Below are 20,200 nucleotides of genomic sequence, written 5' to 3' on the forward strand. Positions count from 1 at the left end.
ACTGGTTGGATGTCTCCTTCACTTCAGTGTTCCACTGGAAAATCTACCTTGGATCTTTTCCCATTAAAGTGGAAAAAGCAAGATTCTTATTCAATTAGGTTTCTGTTGTAACTTTCAAAACTTTTTGTGCCTGCTCTTCCAGAAAGTAATGTTAGAATTTAAGAATCATATGCGTGCAAGTACCCTTTGGCAGATAATTTGCATAGCAGAGCGAGAATTATAGGTTATATGGAAATTTATCATTTAGTCCTTGTTTTTTATGAAATTAACTAATTAATTTCTCTATTTTCAAAAATAAATTAAAAAGTAATATCTTTTCAAATCATTAACTATTTTTAGAAGTAAAAATCATTAACCATTTAATTTTTCAGTTTATTTAAACTATTAGTATGTAGAAATTACTGAAAAATTCTTTATTTCTAATTAGTATTTGTAATTTTAAAATATAACTTTTTTTTTTGAATTTGAAAATATAACTATTTAATTCATATAATTTCAGAATAACAATTATTTAATTCTTATAATTAATAAGAGAGATTAATATTTAATATATTTTTTAAAATAAAGAGAATAGATAATTAGTTTCACTAAATTATAAAAATTAAATAATAATATTTTTTTAAAAATGGAAAATTAGAAGGCCATGATAAGGTGTGGGGTCCCTGGAGTAGGTGATGGTGGAATGAGTTTTAAGTCGTATGGCTATCCTGCCACTAGAGAGGTATGAACTCCCAAGAAGGATCATGTTTGCATCCTCCTTCCATTTTTTTAATTAAGAATAAATATCTAATTATACCAAAAGCTTTATTATAATTTATAATTTAAATAATCTTATTATCTAAATCTAATACTAATTAATTAAAATTATTTTATTTTTAAAATAAAATTAATAAAATTATTTTATATATATATAAAAGTTAAAGAAGATGAAAATAATTAAATTATTAAAATTACTTATGATAATTTAAAATTATTACAATAGAACTAATTTTAGTTAAAAATTAATATAAATTTACTATTTAGGATTAAAAAATTTAAAGTTATTATTCATATATTTAAACTTTAATTTTATTATATTTTTTTATATAAAATTATATAAAAATTAAAATTTTATTATTTACAAAATAAATTACAAGTATTAAAACGAGTATAAAAACGTATTAGATAAAACTTAATAACACTAAATTTTCGTTGTCTCATAAATTACTAATGGATTTGAAAGTTTATTAATAATTATATAACTTCAATTTTTTTTTTCTTTTACTTAATTATAAATCATGAGCAAATTTAAAATTCCAACAGATTTCTATTCATTAATCACATCCGTGGCTGTATAATATTGTCGTAAAGATAACGAGTAAGTTCAATCCGTGGCTAATTGATGGATTATCCAGTACTCTCTTCTAAATATAGATTCAAAAATTTTTAAATCTTATAAAACTTTCCATTATCTTTAAAACCCTCCATTGAACTCGCAAAAAACTCTATCAGCTGGTAATGGCGATTATATCAAAGGGGTGGTCGGATTGGCTAAAGGTTTACGCAACGTGAAGACTGCATAACCTCTTGTGGTTGCAATCTTGGCTGATGTGCCTGAGGAACATCGCCAAATCAATTGAGGTCTCAAGGCTGCAAATCAATTCGAGAATATAGACCATCTGTTCGAGACACCAAATGGCTACTTCTATGCAGTGATGGATTGCTTCTGTGAGAAAACATGGAGTCATACTCTATTGGCTACTGCCAACAGTGCCCTAATAAGGTCCAATGGCCTGCAGAGACAGGCCCTTCTCCTCCCTTGTATTTCAACGCCGGTATGTTCATCTTCGAGCCTAGCCGCTTGACCTATGTTCATCTTCGACCCTTCAATACTCTATTGCAGAGCAAGTCAGTTTTCATCCTAATAATCTAAGCGCTGCATTATGATTATATAGTTTTTGATGGAATAAATTAAAATAACAGGATTTCTTGAATATGTTCTTCGAGAAGATTTACAAGCCACTTCCTCAGGTTTTAGCCATGTTGTGGCGGCGCCATCCTGAGAACGTGGAGGTCGAACAGGTCAGGGTGGCCCATTACTGTGCTGCTGTTAGTATCATGATTTTATACCTTTTAATTCAATTCTTATGGTTAATTTTATGCTTAGTGGCAGTGGGTTTTGTTCTTCAATTAATCTACATTAAGAGAAAATTATGTATATATAGGGCTCAAAACCATGGGAAGGAAGCTAACATGGAGAGGGAGGACATCAAGATGGTAGTGAAAAAATGGTGGGATATACACAACGACGAGTCGCTTGCAGATTTGAAAGCTGAAAACTCAGTACCAGCAGAAGAAGAGACTTTCTCAAGGCTGAAAACTCAGTAGCAGCAGAAGAAGAGACTTTCTCAAGGCTGAATCTACCATTTCCTACATCCCTGTAATAAAATAAATACACACAATAGAATCACTGTAAATTTCCTTTTTTTTTTCTAAGATTGATAATTTCATTAAAAAGGCTTAGTCTTAGAGTTACATACTCGATTATACCCAAAAAAAAAAAAAAACTCTAAAGTTATTATAGAAATTTTATATTACAAGTAATCACTGTAAATTTTATTATTATTAAAGCAGCTGCAGAGATAATTAACAAACTAATGAATTTAATCTCTTACTAATTATTTTTAAAATATTTACCTTCGTATTCTATATATAAAAAAAAACTAATGAATTTAATTTTTATTTAGTAATTAATAAATTTAGAAAAGTCAAAGGAGAAAAAGGCACGGAAAGCAATAAAAAAAAATTAAAAGAAAAGAAATTTGCAGGCGGGACAAAAAAAAAACAGCAATTTTCCAGGAGTTGTCTTTCTATATTGAATCCACGCAACTGTCTTCTTGCCAAAGACACTGACTTCTGCGAATAATAATCCTCCATTTATATAGGTGCTGGAAGAAGAATAATCTTAGTTTCTGGACAACAAGTCTATCTGATACTCAGAAAAGACTCAGCTCAAATTCTTTGCAGGGAAGTGGAGGAAAATGGATCCAAGACAAAATCAAATTGAAGTGATTTCAGAACCCAGACAATCCCTTGGTCAAATATCTCATTTGGCTCTCGATATTGGAGGTGATCTTGCAGCTCTAACATCTCTGTTATAATTTTTATTCTTCAGTTCAAGTTTGATGCACTTCTGTTTGCTTTTTAAATTTTCTATTGCTTGGAATTTGGGTTTCTTAAACAATCACTCACATTACTTTAGTCTCTATTTTGAATTTTGTCTTTTATGGCTTTTTTCAATTGGTTCCATTTTTAAAATTCAATCAGTTGGAATATGAGGAGAAGCATTTGAGTGACATGAAAATGCAGTACTCTTGCTTAAATGATTATTTTTTAATCATGGTTTGCTCACTATGATAACAAATTCTCGCTTCCAGGATCTCTGATCAAGGTGGTTTATTTCTCCGTAAGTAGAGATGATTGTACTGATCGTGAAGGGGAGAGCTCTGCAAATGATACGCTTGGAGTTTTCAAAGGTGACAAGCATCCTATTCTTGAAGGAAGACTCCATTTTGCGAAGTTTGAGACGAGCAACATCAATGATTGTTTGGAGTTTATCAGTTCCAGGAAACTTCACCTGGGTGGTATGTATTTTCTTTATGGGTTTCTATTTATTGCGACTCTGGATGGATTTCCTAGCTGATGACTTTGTTGCATTCAAGTTTGTTCTTGTACTCAAATTTGCTGGTTCAGTAGAACAATGCATTCACTGGATCTGCTTCAGAGTTGCATCATTCTAGATTTCTATTTTATTAATCTAGCTCTGAATTTGTGTTGGTTGTGAACGGCTATGTTGTCAACCTTACTGTTGAGCTTGAGATTAGCTTGTTTAGTTGGAAAACAAGCTTCATTGAGTCCGTCTAGTGAATTAGGACTTTTGTTTGGTTGCTTTGGGCTGCTTTTGGATTAATACAAACATAATTTTTTATATGACAAAGGGAGTTCCAGCATTCTGGAGCTACCAAGAAAGGGTGGATTTTTAAATCACACAAGTAAAAAATATATTTCAAACCAGTTTGTGACATTTTTTTAGAGAATTAGGAATCAGCATGAGGATTGAGGAGCCATTTCATGTAAATGTATTTTTGTTAATTTGTATGCCAGTGTGTGTTTATATGTTAAGGGAGTACTATTTTAGAAAAGTGCATGCTCTGATTTAAAAAAAAATAACAACTTTAAACAATTATTTGAAGCTTTAATTTAAAAAAAAAATCCAATAGCTGGGTGTATAATCATTATTAGAGTTGCTTCATATGTACTTTTTTTTTTGTCTGCTGCTGTTCATTTGCTTATAAATGGAGATAAACTCAGGTTTCCAGCATCATGAAAATCTTGCCAAGGACAAGAACTTAATTAAGGTACGATTAATTTTTACTTGTTGGCAAACTGTGATTTCTGAAGTTGAATGACTAGAAGTTAGAGTCTAGACCTTGCTGTCATAATTTAAACAAATATAATGATTAAGAAATGAATGTACTTTTTAGCAACATTCGAGCTTATGGCATCTAGTTAAAATAGTGCAAATCTTTTGACTACTTCTATTTGTGTGAAGGCCACTGGTGGTGGGGCAAACAAGTTTGCTGAGCTTTTCAAGGAAAAGCTTGGGATTGATCTTGACAAAGAAGATGAAATGGATTGTCTTGTGGCAGGAGCAACTTTTTTGCTTAAGGTGAGATGTTAAAGCCACATACATTTGGTATGGGCAAGTTGGTACATTTACTTTGAATCTTATGAAGTCCTTTGGTGTGACAGAGTTTCCTGCCCTGTATCTATCTTGACACTTCTGTTTCTTGTTAGGTCCAATTGTACATCCACATAAATATACGAGTCTGCATGTATTGCATAGAGCTTTTTGTTTGTAATTTTTGTTTTTTTTTTTCTTTTTGTTGATAATGTCTTGTAGATTGTATATGTCTTCTGTAGTATTTTTATTTTAAAATTTTCTTTCTTTTGGTAAAAACATGTTTACATTTCATGTTTGCAATCCAAGGATATTACTTGAGCAGCATTCCGGGAATATGCGACTCCATGACTGAGCATTGAATCAATTTTCTAATTGAACAATAGGTTTGAATGTCATTAATACATGCTGTTCCCGAAAGCTATTGAAGCAATGGAAGAATAATAATCTTCAATTTGCATTATACATTAGGTGACAATTTCATAAGGTAGTTTATTGTTTATTTTAGTCAAAATTGATAGGGTAGTTTATTCGTCGTATAGCATTTGTCTTATCCTTCAGAGAGGATAAAGCAAGTAATGTTCATACAGTATTGTTCATATATTCATTGTCAAAATTGATTAAAAAACCTCCAACTTTTGTTTCTTTTTCGTTATCCATGCATCTAAAATAATAGTTAAATAAGGTGCTAATGGTATAACACAGTTGGCTTTAGAAATTTTATCACTGTATCTGTGCTCTACTTCTCCTTCACTCTTCAAGTAAAAAGGAAAGGTTCTTTGGGCATTCACGTGTCGGTGGTGGGAGGATGATGTTCTTGCCCTGTACTACATGCATACATCACTATTGTATTTTAATTTTTTCTTAGGATTCATTTGGATGCAAATTGAAAAGAAGGGGTGTTTGAATTTGACATTAATGTCTTTTTTATGATTTTCCTCTAGAAATGTAAATTCAAGCCTATCTGAATGAACCTTATTATTTTTGTTGTCACATTTCCCAGTAGTTTCTTGTTTATCTGACAAATGTTTAACCTACATAGCGATTGTGTTTTGAGTAGGCATTTCACCATGAAGCTTACACATACATGGATGGTAAGAAGCACTTTGTGCAGATTGACCAAAGTAATCTGTACCCATATCTACTCGTGAATATAGGATCTGGTGTTAGCATGATTAAGGTATTCTTATCAGATTAGATTAGTTTCATTCACAAGGATTTGTTTTGTATATCTAAACTTTCAACCTTTCTATATTGTGGTTTTATAGGTGGATGGAGAAGATAAATTTGAGCGAGTTAGCGGAACAAATGTTGGAGGTGGCACCTTCTGGGGTTTGGGAAGGTTATTAACAAAATGTAAGAGGTAATTTGTTTCTATTTTCTACTTTGCATAATTTAATATTCTCTCATTATGTGGTTTGATAGTTCCTCATTAAGGTGATGTAAACGTTTTCTTAGTTTTGATGAGTTGTTGGAGCTAAGTCATCGGGGAAATAATCGGGTAATAGACATGCTTGTTGGAGACATCAATGGTGGAATGGATTATTCAAAGGTATGAACTTTGGGATGATGAGTCATTGCTGCTTCATATATTTTTGTTCATCATTTTGATGTATTCACTCAGGATTACTACAATCTCCTGCTTTCCTTGTCAATTTGCATCTTATAATGCCTAACTGCGTCATTTGTTTAACTATGATGACAGATTGGCCTTTCGTCAACAACTATTGCATCCAGCTTTGGGAAGGCTGTTTCTAATAATAAAGAGCTTGAAGATTACAAACCTGAAGACATAGCTCAGTCTCTTCTTAGAATGATTTCATATAATATTGGGCAGGTAATTTTCAGTTTGACTGGTCTCTTGTATGCAGCAGATTGAATATTATGTTGTCAAGTGTTATGGAAGAGCCATAATTAGACAGAAAACAGAGGAAAGGGGAGATGGAAATAGAAGGGGGAGAGGGAAAGAAGAACAGAAGGAGAAGAAGGAAAGGAAGAGATGGGGAAAGGAAAAGAGAGAATTTAGAGAGGGAAGAATTCTTTGTATGATTTGATTGCCATCCAATTTACATCTCAATTATCTATTTATACAATCACAACTATAACAATCCAAACATGAAACGTGGTGAGCTCTTTCTGGAAGAATGAAAATCAATGGTCGAAGCAGTTCCACATCAACATTTATTTTTTTGCATCTTTTTCTTTTAGTCTAAAATTTGTCATTTGTGCATATTTTGCTTTATGCAGTGCTTGATATGCTATCACTTCTGTGATGACCAGCAGTCAATCAAATTAGTAGGATTTGCATACTGTTTCTCATACCCTATTTTTATCTCTCTGCCTCTAGATCTCTCACTTGAATGCGCTTCAATTCGGGCTCAAGAGGATATTTTTTGGAGGATTTTTCATACAGGATCAACCTCACACCATGGACACAATTTCAGTTGCAGTTCATTTCTGGTAATTTCTGGGTCTCCGTTCCTTGCGTTGACATCTAATATGGAAACATCCTGAAGTTTCCGTGCGTTCCCTTCTCTTAGGAGTTTGATGCATTTTCTATATATATATATATATATAGACTTGTTTTTTCCCTGCTGCTCTCATGAGTTCCTTCTAAGAATGCTTAACCATTTCCATTTTCCTTTGGATTTGCTAAGGTCTAAAGGAGAGGCAAAAGCAATGTTTTTGCGGCATGAAGGGTTTCTGGGAGCTATAGGTGCATACATGAGCTATCCAAAGAATAAATTGGCGCATAATCAATCCATGCAAATCCCACTCGCTGCATCGTATGCTGCAGATCCAAACTATAACCCACTAAATGCAGATAAAGAAAGTATGGAGTGCAGTGTCTATGCTGCTTAAAACAGGCAGTTGTTTTTTTACTTAGGTATCAATACGACCTTGTTGGTGCCTCATGTGCAAGTTACAGAAATCTGTAGAATCTGTAACATAGACGTGCCAAGACCAATAATTGTAAGAAATATCATAGGACTAAGATATGAAGTATTGGAAGCATAAAAGAGGATCAAGTCATCAAAATAAACCCTTGTTTCTTTACCTGATTCATCTGATTGCTTGTGCAACATATGTTTAGATGTTATTGTAATTTAAAAGCATATTATTTTTCTCCATTTTTAAGCTCATGATGAGCTTATAATCCAATTGAAAAGCTCATAAGACATACCCTTTCGCTTATAATCCATTTGTTCAATTTGAATTGTTATAATTTCCAAATAATATGCCAGCACTGTTGTATATTTCAATTTTATAAGTCGTGTTATAGTAATATACCAATCTAACAAAATTATAATCTCCAGTTACTGAGGCCGAATGTACTTGAATGTAAAGGAAACTATCATCAGGTTAGGGATGGTTGGGTTTCTGCAAAGATTTGTATCTTATTACCTGAGAAACAAGCAACTGCAAGTGCTGTCACTTAGAAGTCTCCAACAGGTTTTTTGTCATCTTCTCATGCATGAAGGCGGCATGTATTTGGCACGTGATTTGGTTGTAGGGTGCAATAAAAAAAAGTCTCTAGTCTTCACAGTGGGAAGCAGAAATCAGGAGTGTCGTCTGCCATCATCCAATTGGGACAGCAAGCAGCTGGGTATTGACAGGCGATCCTGAATGACAGATTTTCAAGCATATTAAGCAACCCAAATGCTAACCATCTTTTAATAAGATACACAGCAAATGAAACAGTAATCAGTAAAGAAAAAAGTTGACAAATTGCTTGTGAACGCCATATCCAAATAGAGCAATAGAGCAGCAGAAAGTGCTGATACTGGGATTACGATTAATCGACACAACCTAACAGCTGAAGAGTGGTGGAAAAGAATCACAATCTTTATATAGATAAATACTTAGAAGTACTGCTATGCAGTTCCATATTACAAGAAATACAACAGGAATACAGAATAAAACCTAACATTTAATTAGATCATTCAGCTGTCAACAATCTTCTATGATGCTTCTTTGCATTTCTCCTATGCTGTGCCCATCTCTCTTTAATATCACATGACTTGTCATTTTGGTGCTCATCATCAAAGTTCTGAGATGTTTCAGATCCTTTGGGCCCTGCAGTACTAAAATCCCCTCTGATTCTGGCAGCTTCAGCAATCAGATCATTTACAATCATTTCAGTAGTCTTTGTGGTGATTCCCCTTAGGTACCAGGAAATGGGTGGTGGTGGAACTAGTGTTGGCTGGATTATCTGCTCCAAGCTCACCTTTGATCCTATTCTTCCTTTGTGTCCTGTACATGAATAATATTCTGCCCATGTTTTAGGTTTGAATGGATGGCAGAGAGATTCATCAATGAACAGGGATTCTACTCTCCAGCATCCTTCAAATTTTTTCATGAACCCAGTTTTCACTTGCTTGAATTTCATCTGTCAAGCAAATCATCAGATATGAGAGAACCATCAATCTGCTTGGATGCCTTTTTATGTGCTTATCATAAACAAGGTGATACAGGATAAATATGCCAATATGTGATCCATGGATAAGACCTTGAGCTAAAGAATTTTTACATCACAATTCCAGATCAACGGTAAAAGATGAGCATAGGAAGAAAATCAAATATTAATGCCATTGGAAGAGCTAATATACAAGGTAAGATACCCCAATCAAGTAGAATTATAGGAGCTTTAGGGAGAGGTATGTTCAGCCAGCCTCATTTTTGGAAATTAAATCCCAAAAGAATAGATGTATCAGTTTCCTAGGCAATGAATTTATAGGTTTGATTTAACAAAAGGACCACAAAACTAGTAAATTATATTGAATGATTTCAGAATTTTTTGTCAGGAACAGGAAGCCAAACAAAATGCAGACAATATAACTCAAAGGGTTAAGTTAATCCAATATAATAATTTCAATTTGCACTGAATCTTTTCTAATACACACCCTTGCCTCTTAGCATTGCAACATCAGAGATAAATAAGAGATGTGCTTCTTAGGTTAAGAAAGTATTTGAACATATGGCACTAACATAATAGGCAATGTAAATGAGCTTTCTTCAGTGAGCTGGGTTAAACATAGATTTCATATTAGTTGTAACAACAATCGTAATAATACAAAGATAAACATAAATCCTTTACCATCAGATCTTCTCTGTTCTGATCAACTAAAACATGGACTGAAATGGTCCCAGACCACCACAGAAATCTCCATATAGCTGCTTGTTCCACTTCAACCAACTGCCTTGGACCTTCATCAAGCAGAACTTTCCTTGATATCACTTCCTGCACAGAAAGTAGATTTCCCCCCTCCAATCTAAATAGAAATTTTGATGAAATGCTAAAACTTTCAAATAAGAAAAAATAGTCACAAGAACAAGTATTGTGAAATATAAACAAGTTAATTTATAACTTTGACTACCTAATAAGCTCTCTGAGGAATCACATTTGTTAATTGAGAAGAAATAATAGATAATCAAACATTCAGCTTTACCTTGATGTTTTTGAAAACTCTCCTATTGTCAGGGTCAGTCACAATATCATACACTGCATCTGGAGGCAGCCCAACGTTAACATTCACATTGATGTTGCAGAGAGAACCTTTTGGTACAGTGACCTGCCAAGAATAATATCAACTCCAAGCATATAGCGATAAAATCATCTCTAGAAAATAAGCGACATGTTTTCCAGCTATTACTTTTCCCTCAGCCCAGTGACTTGGGAGCTATTAAGTTGAGCATACATAACAACATAAATATATAACACACAACATCGTGCATCAAAACCCTCCATGCAAAAGTAATGAGAAGTGCTAGTACTGAGAGGAAAGTGTATGAGAGTCCTTGAAGAAGATCATGATCCACCTAAATAGTTTCAAGTGCTCTTTCTCTTATTATAGATTTATATTCCAAGCCAATTATCACCAGTCCTAAGTAAATAAAGTCCACAGAAAATAGCATCTATTTCTCCACTTAACTCTCCCTTACCTTTATTTCTGGAGGCTGATCAACCCAGGAAGGATTTTGTCTCCAAGTTTGTAACTGCCTCTCAAGATCAATCCTCAAAGCAGCAGATGATCCTTCTTCCTTCCTCACTACGGGTACTTCCTCTTTATCTTTTGCTAACTTCCTGAGCTGTGACTGTAACAAAAAATTGAATTTCACTTTTCTCCTCTATCTCCCACAGTCAATAATTTATTATATATAGTCCCATAATAAAAAGTACAAAACCTTTAAACAATTCTGAAGCTTGTTTGGTAGCTGTACAAAAAATGATGGATCAAATGCCTTGTGTGTTCCGTGTTTCATGCTGTTGGTGTTGGGGGCTTCCATTCTTGTCCCTTTTACATCAGTCTCACACATTAAAGCCTGAAATGAATGCAAATGGGAGTGCTTATGCTATAAATAGATTTATTATACATCTATGCTACTCAAACTTCCAAAACATTTTGATGAGAGCAGATGTATTATGGAGGACAGAATACATTATATACAAACATCTAAGATTGGCTTATGCTGATGAGGAAAATCATGCGCTGAGATACCAGTGAAAATGGCCAATTGGATTGCAGAACAACAAAATTCCATTGGGTACCAGAAATGTAAGTAAAGTTAAAAAATAAACTATTTAGAATATACGAACAGCTTAATCAAGTAAATGGTGTAACAAACAACACCCAGTTAACCAGAATTTTATAAAACAGCAATTAGACAGACATGTAAGAAACTCTAATCAAATTATAACAGTGTAATCTCTAATTTCAAATCAAGCAAGCAAGCAATAGAACTCTAGCAGTCCTTAATCACATATCACTGAAACCCAATTATGCTTTAGAGCTTTATATTAAAACCCAGGCAAATATATTCAAAAAAACAAACAAATGCAAGTCATTTAAAAGCACTAAGCAATCAAATCATCCTCCAAGCTGGCACCAAAATCAAGACAATAACTTTAACAACCACAATCAATCACAACAGACTCATGAAAGAAACAGACCAGAGAATAAAAATCCCAACAACCCCGAAAAGAACAAAAAGAGCAAGAATTAGAAGAGCAGCAGAAATTTAATAATGTCGAGAGAATAGATTAACTTACAGATGGGATCTAAAACCACAAGAATATCGTTTAAACTATGGGATCTCCTGACTCCCTCCCTCCTTAATTTCCTTGTTGATAATTCAGAGGTTAAGCAGCACGTGATGGAAACGCAATTGCGGATCGTGTAAATGGGAAAATATAAAGAGCGGTTTAAAGGAGCAAAGTCTAAAAAGCTTTCCTTTATGACGATCGACCTCCGAAGTTTACAGAGCGTAGGATGGCAAAATCTGATGGCAATGTTTTTCTCACATGGATGTATCGTATCCCTACACGTGGAACTGTTGTAAGTTCCGGGTAAAGCTGGTATTGTCAAGACCGTTATTGATTTTCTTTCCTTGTTTGATTTCTTATTTTTGATTTGTCCAAATCTTTTCTCTATTCATGGGCAGCATTTAGAAAATTACACCATTTGAAAATTGGGTTTCTAATAAGCAATTTCGTTTTCACAGTTGCAGCAAACACAATGAGCAAGAAATTTGGCAAACAAAAAATCAGCAGGAAATTAAACCGTCTTAATTACAGATTAAAAATAGTTTTATAATAAAATAAAATTAAAAATAATTTTATAATAAAATAACATGGATTTATATTAGCTCCTCTTCCTTCAATAGTTTACTTTCAGCGTCCTCTCCTTCATCCTTCATAAGACCTAAAGTACTGATGCCTCTTTTGTTACGCTTTCTCTTCTTTCTATGTGGACTTTCTTATGGCATATGACGGAATGTCTTCTCCTTGATGGACCATAGGTGGCGACAATTACAGTTTGGGCAGAGGCTTCATCCCCAATAAATGATGAAACACTACACTGGCCTTGTTAGTTGAAACTCTTATTCTGGCTAAGAAATCTAGGTCCTGGCCATGTGACCGTGGCTGCAATCCTCTGATCTACTGAACCTTCGAAGTCCACCATTACTAATGTGGAGATTCTCTTGAGGTTGAAGGCGAGGGCTGGATGTCCCTATAGCCTCTGGGTGCCATTTTCAGCTAATATTGCTTCGTTTCTTAATGCCAATTGTGCGATCTGTTTGCCAATTTCTAGGTGTGAATCTGTTGGTTTTTGTACAAAGAAGAGAAATGAAGAGAAAAATCTATTCATTGTCATAAAGTTATAGATATTTAAGCAAATGCAAAAAGCTGCTAATTACATATTAAAATATTATAGCAGACAGTAATTTTTTCATATTTAGCGAGTATATTTTCACTTAAACAACACTTAGGCTATATTTCACCATACCATACTAAGCTAAGATTACAAGTAAAGCAAAGATAATAAATAAAAAAAGAAAAGACATAATTTTCTGATACTTACAGCAGCAAAAATGTCACTGCCATTTTCACTCCTCTTGACATTTTTGTTGGAAGCACCAAGGCTCCTCGTCAATGTTTCAAATCTGATTTTAGGCAATTCTTTGGTTAAGATATCAGCAACTTGAACTTCAGAATCACAATGAGTGAGTTTCACTTCTTCTTCTTCTTTCTTTGCTTCTCTAATAAAATGAAATTTGATTTTGATATGTTTGATTCTACCATGAAAAAACTGGGTTTTTTGTCATTGCTATAGCTGATTGATTATCACAAAAGATCACAGATCACAGTAGCTTTCCTTTGTTCCTGCTTCAAATCTTTCATAATCTTTTTAAGCCAAATGGCCTGATTCACGGTAGCAGCAACAGAAATATATTGAGCTACCACTTCATGCTTTCTTGAACTCTAGCTAACAGCTCCTGAACCAATAGAGAACATGAATCCTGAGGTGCTCTTCATTTTATCAACTAAGTCTCCCCAATCACTGTCTGTATACCCAATAAGCTTCACTTCTTGACCAGCCTTGAACCAAATGCCCAAATTACTGGTTCCCTTCACATACCTGAGAACCCTTTTTGCAGCCTTGAAGTGTCTTTGGCTAGGATTATGCATGAACCTAGATAATAGGCTGGTTACAAACATAATATCAAGTCTGGAAGCTGGTAAATACAATAAATATCCAATTACACTTCTGTAAATTCCTGAATCTATTTTTTCTGAATCATTTTCCTTGCTCAATTTCTCATTTTGGGCCAAAGGAGTGTTGACACTACTGTAATTTTTCATCCCAAACTTCTTAAGTACTTGATCAAGCATAAATTAGCCGCATTTTTATTATCCTTTTTATTGCTTATTTACACATTTTTTAGTTTAATTTATGGTTTTTATCTTATTTTTACAGAAAAGGAAGAAATTAGAAAATTGGAGAAAAAGTGCAGAAAATTGACAGAAAAGTGATTGGGTCAGTGATTTGCCCAAAACACTCAAATCACAGGCAGAAGTGATATGGACAGTGATTTGCCCAAGACACTCGAAGACACTGGCCAAATCACTCGCAGAAGACAGAGAGCAGAAAACTGGACTGACTCACAGAAAAGTGATTGGGCAAATCACTGACCCAATCACTTGAAGAAACTGGTCAAATCACCGGGCAAATCACTTTGACAGCAGAAACTGACAGCAGAGCGGGAAATTGGGCAGAAAACAGAAATCCGAATTTTCAGATGTCCAAATCCAACCCAATCACTACCAACATAAAACCAAGAGCCACGAAAGAGCTTCTCATCCAAGGAATTCCAATTGCAATTAAATTCAACATCAAAAGAGGAGTCAAACACCAAATCAAAAAGGGATTTCAAAACCCTAGATAGATAGAATTCTTCAGCTATAAAAGGAGAGCCTCCAAACCAGCAAAAGCATCTTGAGATCAGCAACTCAACTCGTCAGAAACCCTCCAGAAATTCTGCAGTTTCTTCCCTTTTCTTTTCTTTTTCATCTTTTGTGTATTTAGTCTACCATGTGTGGCTAATTTTCATCTTTTCTAGTTGAAGTTGAGAATATTCAGATTTGCGATGAATTGGGAGGTTTAATACTCCATTGTTGAACTCTTGTTTATTTCAATATTTATGCAATCTGATCTTTTCCATAATTATTACTTTGCTTTTAGAATCAATAAGGGCCCATTGCTTTTAAATTGCTTAAGTGATAAATTGTTTGAATGATTTAGGTCCGTAATTGCTTAAATTGTTTGAACATAAATATAATCAATTGCATAACCTAGCCTTGACCACGCGGTTGGCAAGGGTAGAATTGGGTTTCTCTAAGTCTTAATGCGATCAACGGTTGTTCGATGCTAAATGCCCCAAAGACGTTCTTTGGCAACTTGTTGATCAGTGTTTGATTAGCGAACGTTTCCTAATCAAACTAGAACTAAGGAGGAATTTGGATTGTGAGAAGCGTCTTCCACAACCAAAACTGATTTATTGAAATCAAATAGGAGTCTTTAATAATCAATGATCAATTCTGAACAAACTGAATCAGACTCACACTTCAGCTAGAATCTCTTTCTCATTGAAATTCCTTTTCAATTAAATTATTGTTCTCTTTTGCTTTTAGATTTTAACTCATCAAAACAAACCCCCCTCTTTTACTTACTTGTTATTACTTGCCTTAGTCATTATTAGGAAGATACTTGGTGTCAATTCCCTGTGGTTCGACCCTATTGCCACTATTTACAAATTTATTTGTGATTGATAATAGGTTATTTTTTACGGTTTCGACAACCGCTTATCAGTACTTCATTTGCATATTTTTCTTGACAAATGAAGGTTCCATGACTTGTTTGATGAACCTCCAATCCAAGGAAGAAGGTCATTTCTCCAAGATCAGTCATCTCAAATACACACTACATTTCATTCTTGAATTGTTGTACCAACTCATTGTTATTTTCTGTGATCAAAAGGTCATCCACATACAAGGAAACAATTAGCAAATCTTCATTCTCAGCTTTAACATACAAAGTAGCTTCACTAGAACTTCTTGTAAAACACAATTTCAATAAATGATCATCCATTCTGCTGTACCAGGCTCTAGGGGCCTGTTTCAACCCATATAAACCTTTCTTGAAGAAGAAAACTTTATCTTTTTGTCCCTTCTTAATGAAACCAGGTGGTTGCTCTATAAAAATCTCCTCTTGTAGATGACCATTTAGAAATGCAGATTTCACATCAAGCTGATAAATCTTCCAACATTTTTTAGCAGCCAAGGCAATAAGAAGCCTTATTGTATCATACCTTGCTACTGGAGCAAAGGTATCTGTGTAATCCACTCTAAACTGTTGTGAATAGCCTTTCACAACTAATCTTGCTTTGTGCTTATTTATAGAATCATCTGAGTTGAGTTTGGTTCTATAAACCCACTTTACACCAATTACCTTCTTGTTTCTTGGTCTGTCAACCAAGTTCCACATTTCATTTTTATTGATCGTTTTCAGCTCTCCTTGCATTGCATTCATCCAATTTGGAGATTGCATTGCCTCTTCTAGACTTGTTGGCTCCAACAAGGCTATATTAGACCTCTCATAAATTTCTTCTAGAGACCTGGTACCTCTAACTGCAAAATCTGAATCTGTGTCACTTCCATAATCTACATCTTCTTGTTCATGAGCTGGTTCTTGATTGAGAGAATCAACCCTCTGAATTTGATTATTGTTCATAAGTTCCACTTGTGCCTTTTCTCAATCCCAGTAAGCTTCTTCATCCACTTTCAGATCTCTACAAACTATTACACTCTTTGTCTCCATGTTGAACACCCTATATCCTTTTACATTGCTGCCATAGCCCAGAAAAATTCCAACCTCAGACTTGTGATCCAACTTATCTCTTTTCACAGCCGGAATATGAGCATAGCATATGCTCCCAAAGACTTTTAAATGTTCAATGCAAGGTTTAACTCCAAACCAGGCTTCAAAAGGAGTTTGTTCTTTTAAAGCCTTCGTTGGTAGTCTATTAAATAGATAGACTGATGTATTTACTGCCTCAGCCTAGAATTTTTTTGGTAATTTTTTTTTCAAACATTAAGCATCTAGCCATCTCCATAACAGTCTTTTTTTTTTCTCTCACTTACTCCATTCTGCTGTGGAGTGTAACTAGTTGTAAATTGATGCTGAATTCCTGCCTCTTCACAAACTTTACTGAAATTCTTGTTAGCATACTCAGTTCCATTATCAGTTCTGAGTATTTTGATTTTTGAGTTGCATTGATTCTCAGCTGCAGTTTTGAACTTTTGAAACATTCGTAGCACTTATTATTTTTATTGCAAGAAATACACCCAACAGAACCTGGAAAAATTATCAATGAAAAGGACAAAGTACTTGCTCCCATTGAGTAAAGGAGAACTCATGGGACCACAAACATCACTGTGAACAAACTGCAACTTCTCTACTGCCCTCCATGATTGATTAATAGGAAAAGAAATTCTGGTTTGCTTTCCAAATTGACACACATCACACATCACACATCACACACTTCAATTGTGGAAAGCACAACAGGTATGTTTTGAACTAAACACTTGTCATACATGTGTTTAAGTGCATGAAAGTTGAAGTCTCCAAATCTTGGGCTTTTTACTGTTTCAAGTTGAAAAAAAAAATCTCAAACCTTGGTTCGGAAAATTTTTTTTTTGAAACTAGGATGAAAATTAATTCTACCGCATTTTAAAAGCGCAATAGAGCCTACCGCACTCTTAGAATACAGTAAAAAAAATAAATTAAAAAAAATTATATTACCGCACTTGAAAAGTGCAGTAATGTGCATTTAAGGTGCGGTATTCCACATTTTAAATTTTAATTTTAATTTAATTAATATTATATTATATTTTATTAATTTAATTTATTTAATTGTATATTAAATTTATATAAATATAATTATAAAAATTATATTAATATTATTATAAATGTTAATTATTTTAATTTATTTATAATATAACATTATATTTTTTATATTTTTTATTTTATTTTATTATTTTTATTATTATAAAAAATCTAAAAAATTATACAATTAATGACACCTAGAAAGAAATTTCAGACTTTTTATTATTTCAAAGTTTAAAAAAAATTCTAAAACCTATTAGTGTTTCAAGAATTAAATATTTATAAATTAATTATAATAAAAATAATAAAATAGAATAATAAATATGAAAGATATAATATCTTATTATAAATAAATTAAAATAATTAATATTTATAATAATATTAATATAATTTTTAGAATGATATTTATATAAATTTAATATACAATTAATTAAATTATATAATTAATAAATAAATTGATAAATATAATAATACATTACTAATAATTTAAAATAAATTATATTAATATTAATATAATTTTTATAATTATATTTATATAAATTTAATAAATAATTAAATTAATAAAATTAATAAAATATAATATAATATTAATTAAATTAAAATTAAAATTCAAAATGCGGAATACCATACCGCACTTCAAATGCACAAATGCGGTAATGTAATTTTTTTTAATTTATTCTTTTCTAACGCACTCTAGTGCGGTAAGTTTTACCGCACTTTTAAAGTACAGTAGAGTCAATTTTTATCCTGATTTCGAAAAAACAAAAAATTTCAAACCAAGGTTTGAGAATTTTTTTTTTTTTTCCAACTTGAAACTGTAAAAAGCCCCCAAATCTTCTATGCCAAAGTGCAAACTCATCAACAGAACTAGAGAATGCATGTGCATTTAACTTATTCCACCTTAAGGAAAAGCTTATATCTTTCATTTTAACTCGCATCAATTCATTTTCAGCAGGATCCATGATTGTGCATGTCTTATTTTTGAACAATAAAGAATATTGTTTCTCAAGCATCTAACCAACACTCAGTAAGTTCTGGTCTATATCAGGTACATACAAGACTTCAGAAATTAGTTTTGTACCTGTTGGAGTTTCAACTGAGATTTTACCTGTGCCCTTGACTTCCAGAAATTCTCCACTTCCTATCTTTACTCTAGAATTGTTGGCCTTGTCAAGCTTCTTGAACGTCGCAATCTCAGATGTTATATGATGAGTGCAGCCACTGTCAATGAGCCAGGAATCAATTCTGGTTCTAGCTGCACAACAAATTGCAATAAAGAGCTTTGCCTCATCTTGCTCCTGACTTTCTACAGTTTGAACTTGATATTCTTCTTGGCTTGGCTTTGACTTGCAAACTTTTTCAATGTGTCCAAATTTTTTACAAGACCTGCATTGAACACCAGGTTTGTAGTAGCAAAATTTCTCCAAATAATTAGTTTGTTTGCAATTTGGACATGGAGGAAACTTCCCTTTCCTTTCTGCATTCTTTCTGTTGTCAACTTCTTTTTTATTCCTTCTATCATTAAATTTTCTTCCTTTTGAGTTGAACTGAACTTTCTCTTTGCTTTTCATGACAAGAGCTGCCTCAATATTGTCTTCCTGCCTCAAATTCCTTCTTTGTTCTGTTGTTTGTAGTGCATTAACAAGCTCTACTAGTGAAATTTGTGTAAGATCCTTTGAGTCTTCAAGAGATGAAATTTTGGCTTCAAACCTCTCAGGAAGACTTACAAGAACCTTCTCTACAACTCTCTTGTCTAGAAAATCTTCACCAAAGATCCTGATCTGGTTCACAACCCTCAAAACTTTGTCAAAGAATTCCTTCACATTCTCTGTTTCTTTCATCTTCAAAGCTTCAAACTCTCTTCTTAGATTCAAGACTTGCATTTGTCTTATTTTTTTCACTATCTTAAAACTCCTCTTTAAGTCTGTTCTAAACTTCTTTTCATGTTTCACATGCCATAATGCGTGTGAATATTGACTCAGACACAGCTGAGTGTATATAAGAGAGTGCTTTGAATTTCTTTGCCACTTCTTCAGCATGGTGCTTCATTTGTGTGACTGTGGGATTAGTCCTCAATGAAGGAGGATCAGCTCCTGTTCTACTGCTTCCCATAAATCTAAGCCTTTCAACAAGGCTTTCATTCTCACAGCTCAAAGTTGATAGTTGTCACCATTGAAAACTGGTGGTGAAAGTGCTCCAGCATTGCTTGAAGCCATTTTCTGTTTGAAACAGGTTTTTTGGTGGGGTTTTCTCACTTGTTTTCTCTCAATTCCACTGTCCCTCTAAGAACAAAAGAGCTCTGATACCATTTGTTGATTTTTAGACAAAGAAGTGAAGAGAAAAATCTATTTATTGCTGTAACATTACAGATATTTAAGCAAATGCAAAAAGCTGCTAGTCACATGTTAAAATATTGTAGTAGCAGTAACTTTCCCATACTTAGCTAGTATACTTTCATCTAAACAACACTTTGACTATACTTCACCATGCCATGCTAAGATTACAAGTAAAGCAAAGATAATAAACTAAAAAATAAAGGACATAATTTTCTAATACTTGCATCAGCAAAAATGTCACTGCCATCTTCAGAATCTCACCATGGCTAGCTGCCTAAAATGATCTTGAAATCGTGATTTTTCTTGAAGCTCTACCTCATCACCACCATGTCGATACCTCATCTCCACCATCCTTTTTACTCTTCTGTTATGAAATTTAAAAAGTAGGATTTACGGTTATCGTGTAAGATTTATAC

At 33.4% G+C, this 20,200-nt stretch overlaps 2 protein-coding genes across 5 annotated transcripts; one reads left to right on the top strand and one right to left on the bottom strand.

The window, feature by feature from the left end:
• Positions 1-1,390: 1,390 nt before the first annotated feature.
• Positions 1,391-7,851, top strand: LOC110628289 (pantothenate kinase 1). Of its 4 annotated transcripts, none has more exons than XM_021774890.2 (13): positions 1,391-1,887; positions 1,963-2,088; positions 2,205-2,419; positions 2,925-3,108; positions 3,417-3,623; positions 4,351-4,397; positions 4,592-4,708; positions 5,781-5,900; positions 5,989-6,083; positions 6,179-6,272; positions 6,426-6,557; positions 7,068-7,180; positions 7,378-7,851. In XM_021774890.2, the coding sequence occupies exons 4-13, from the start codon at positions 3,021-3,023 to the stop codon at positions 7,580-7,582; spliced, it is 1,218 nt and encodes a 405-aa protein (XP_021630582.1). In that variant the 5' UTR covers positions 1,391-1,887; positions 1,963-2,088; positions 2,205-2,419; positions 2,925-3,020; the 3' UTR covers positions 7,583-7,851. The 4 variants fall into 4 exon arrangements, with proteins under 4 accessions (XP_021630582.1, XP_043804958.1, XP_043804957.1 ...); XM_043949023.1 differs by having other exon boundaries at positions 1,963-2,061; XM_043949022.1 differs by having other exon boundaries at positions 1,391-1,814.
• A 694-nt stretch (positions 7,852-8,545) lies between these two features.
• Positions 8,546-12,040, bottom strand: LOC110628290. The gene is made up of 6 exons (XM_021774891.2): positions 11,772-12,040; positions 10,907-11,044; positions 10,664-10,816; positions 10,171-10,293; positions 9,819-9,962; positions 8,546-9,110 (listed from the first exon to the last, which is right to left on the bottom strand). The coding sequence occupies exons 2-6, from the start codon at positions 11,036-11,038 to the stop codon at positions 8,661-8,663; spliced, it is 1,002 nt and encodes a 333-aa protein (XP_021630583.1). The 5' UTR covers positions 11,039-11,044; positions 11,772-12,040; the 3' UTR covers positions 8,546-8,660.
• Between the last annotated feature and the right edge of the window lie 8,160 nt (positions 12,041-20,200).

This window comes from Manihot esculenta, chromosome 12 (genome assembly GCF_001659605.2).
Source record: "Manihot esculenta cultivar AM560-2 chromosome 12, M.esculenta_v8, whole genome shotgun sequence".
Taxonomy (NCBI): domain Eukaryota; kingdom Viridiplantae; phylum Streptophyta; class Magnoliopsida; order Malpighiales; family Euphorbiaceae; genus Manihot; species Manihot esculenta.

Excerpts from the sequence above, each read along its gene's own strand:
- LOC110628289 (XM_021774890.2), top strand. The coding sequence starts at position 3,021 with ATGGATCCAAGACAAAATCAAATTGAAGTGATTTCAGAACCCAGACAA. Across the intron at positions 4,709-5,780 it reads GAGCAACTTTTTTGCTTAAG|GCATTTCACCATGAAGCTTA; the intron begins GTGAGATGTTAA and ends TGTTTTGAGTAG. Across the intron at positions 5,901-5,988 it reads CTGGTGTTAGCATGATTAAG|GTGGATGGAGAAGATAAATT; the intron begins GTATTCTTATCA and ends GTGGTTTTATAG.
- LOC110628290 (XM_021774891.2), bottom strand. The coding sequence starts at position 11,038 with ATGTGTGAGACTGATGTAAAAGGGACAAGAATGGAAGCCCCCAACACC. Across the intron at positions 10,294-10,663 it reads ATCAGCCTCCAGAAATAAAG|GTCACTGTACCAAAAGGTTC; the intron begins GTAAGGGAGAGT and ends TATTCTTGGCAG. Across the intron at positions 9,111-9,818 it reads AGAACAGAGAAGATCTGATG|ATGAAATTCAAGCAAGTGAA; the intron begins GTAAAGGATTTA and ends TTTGCTTGACAG.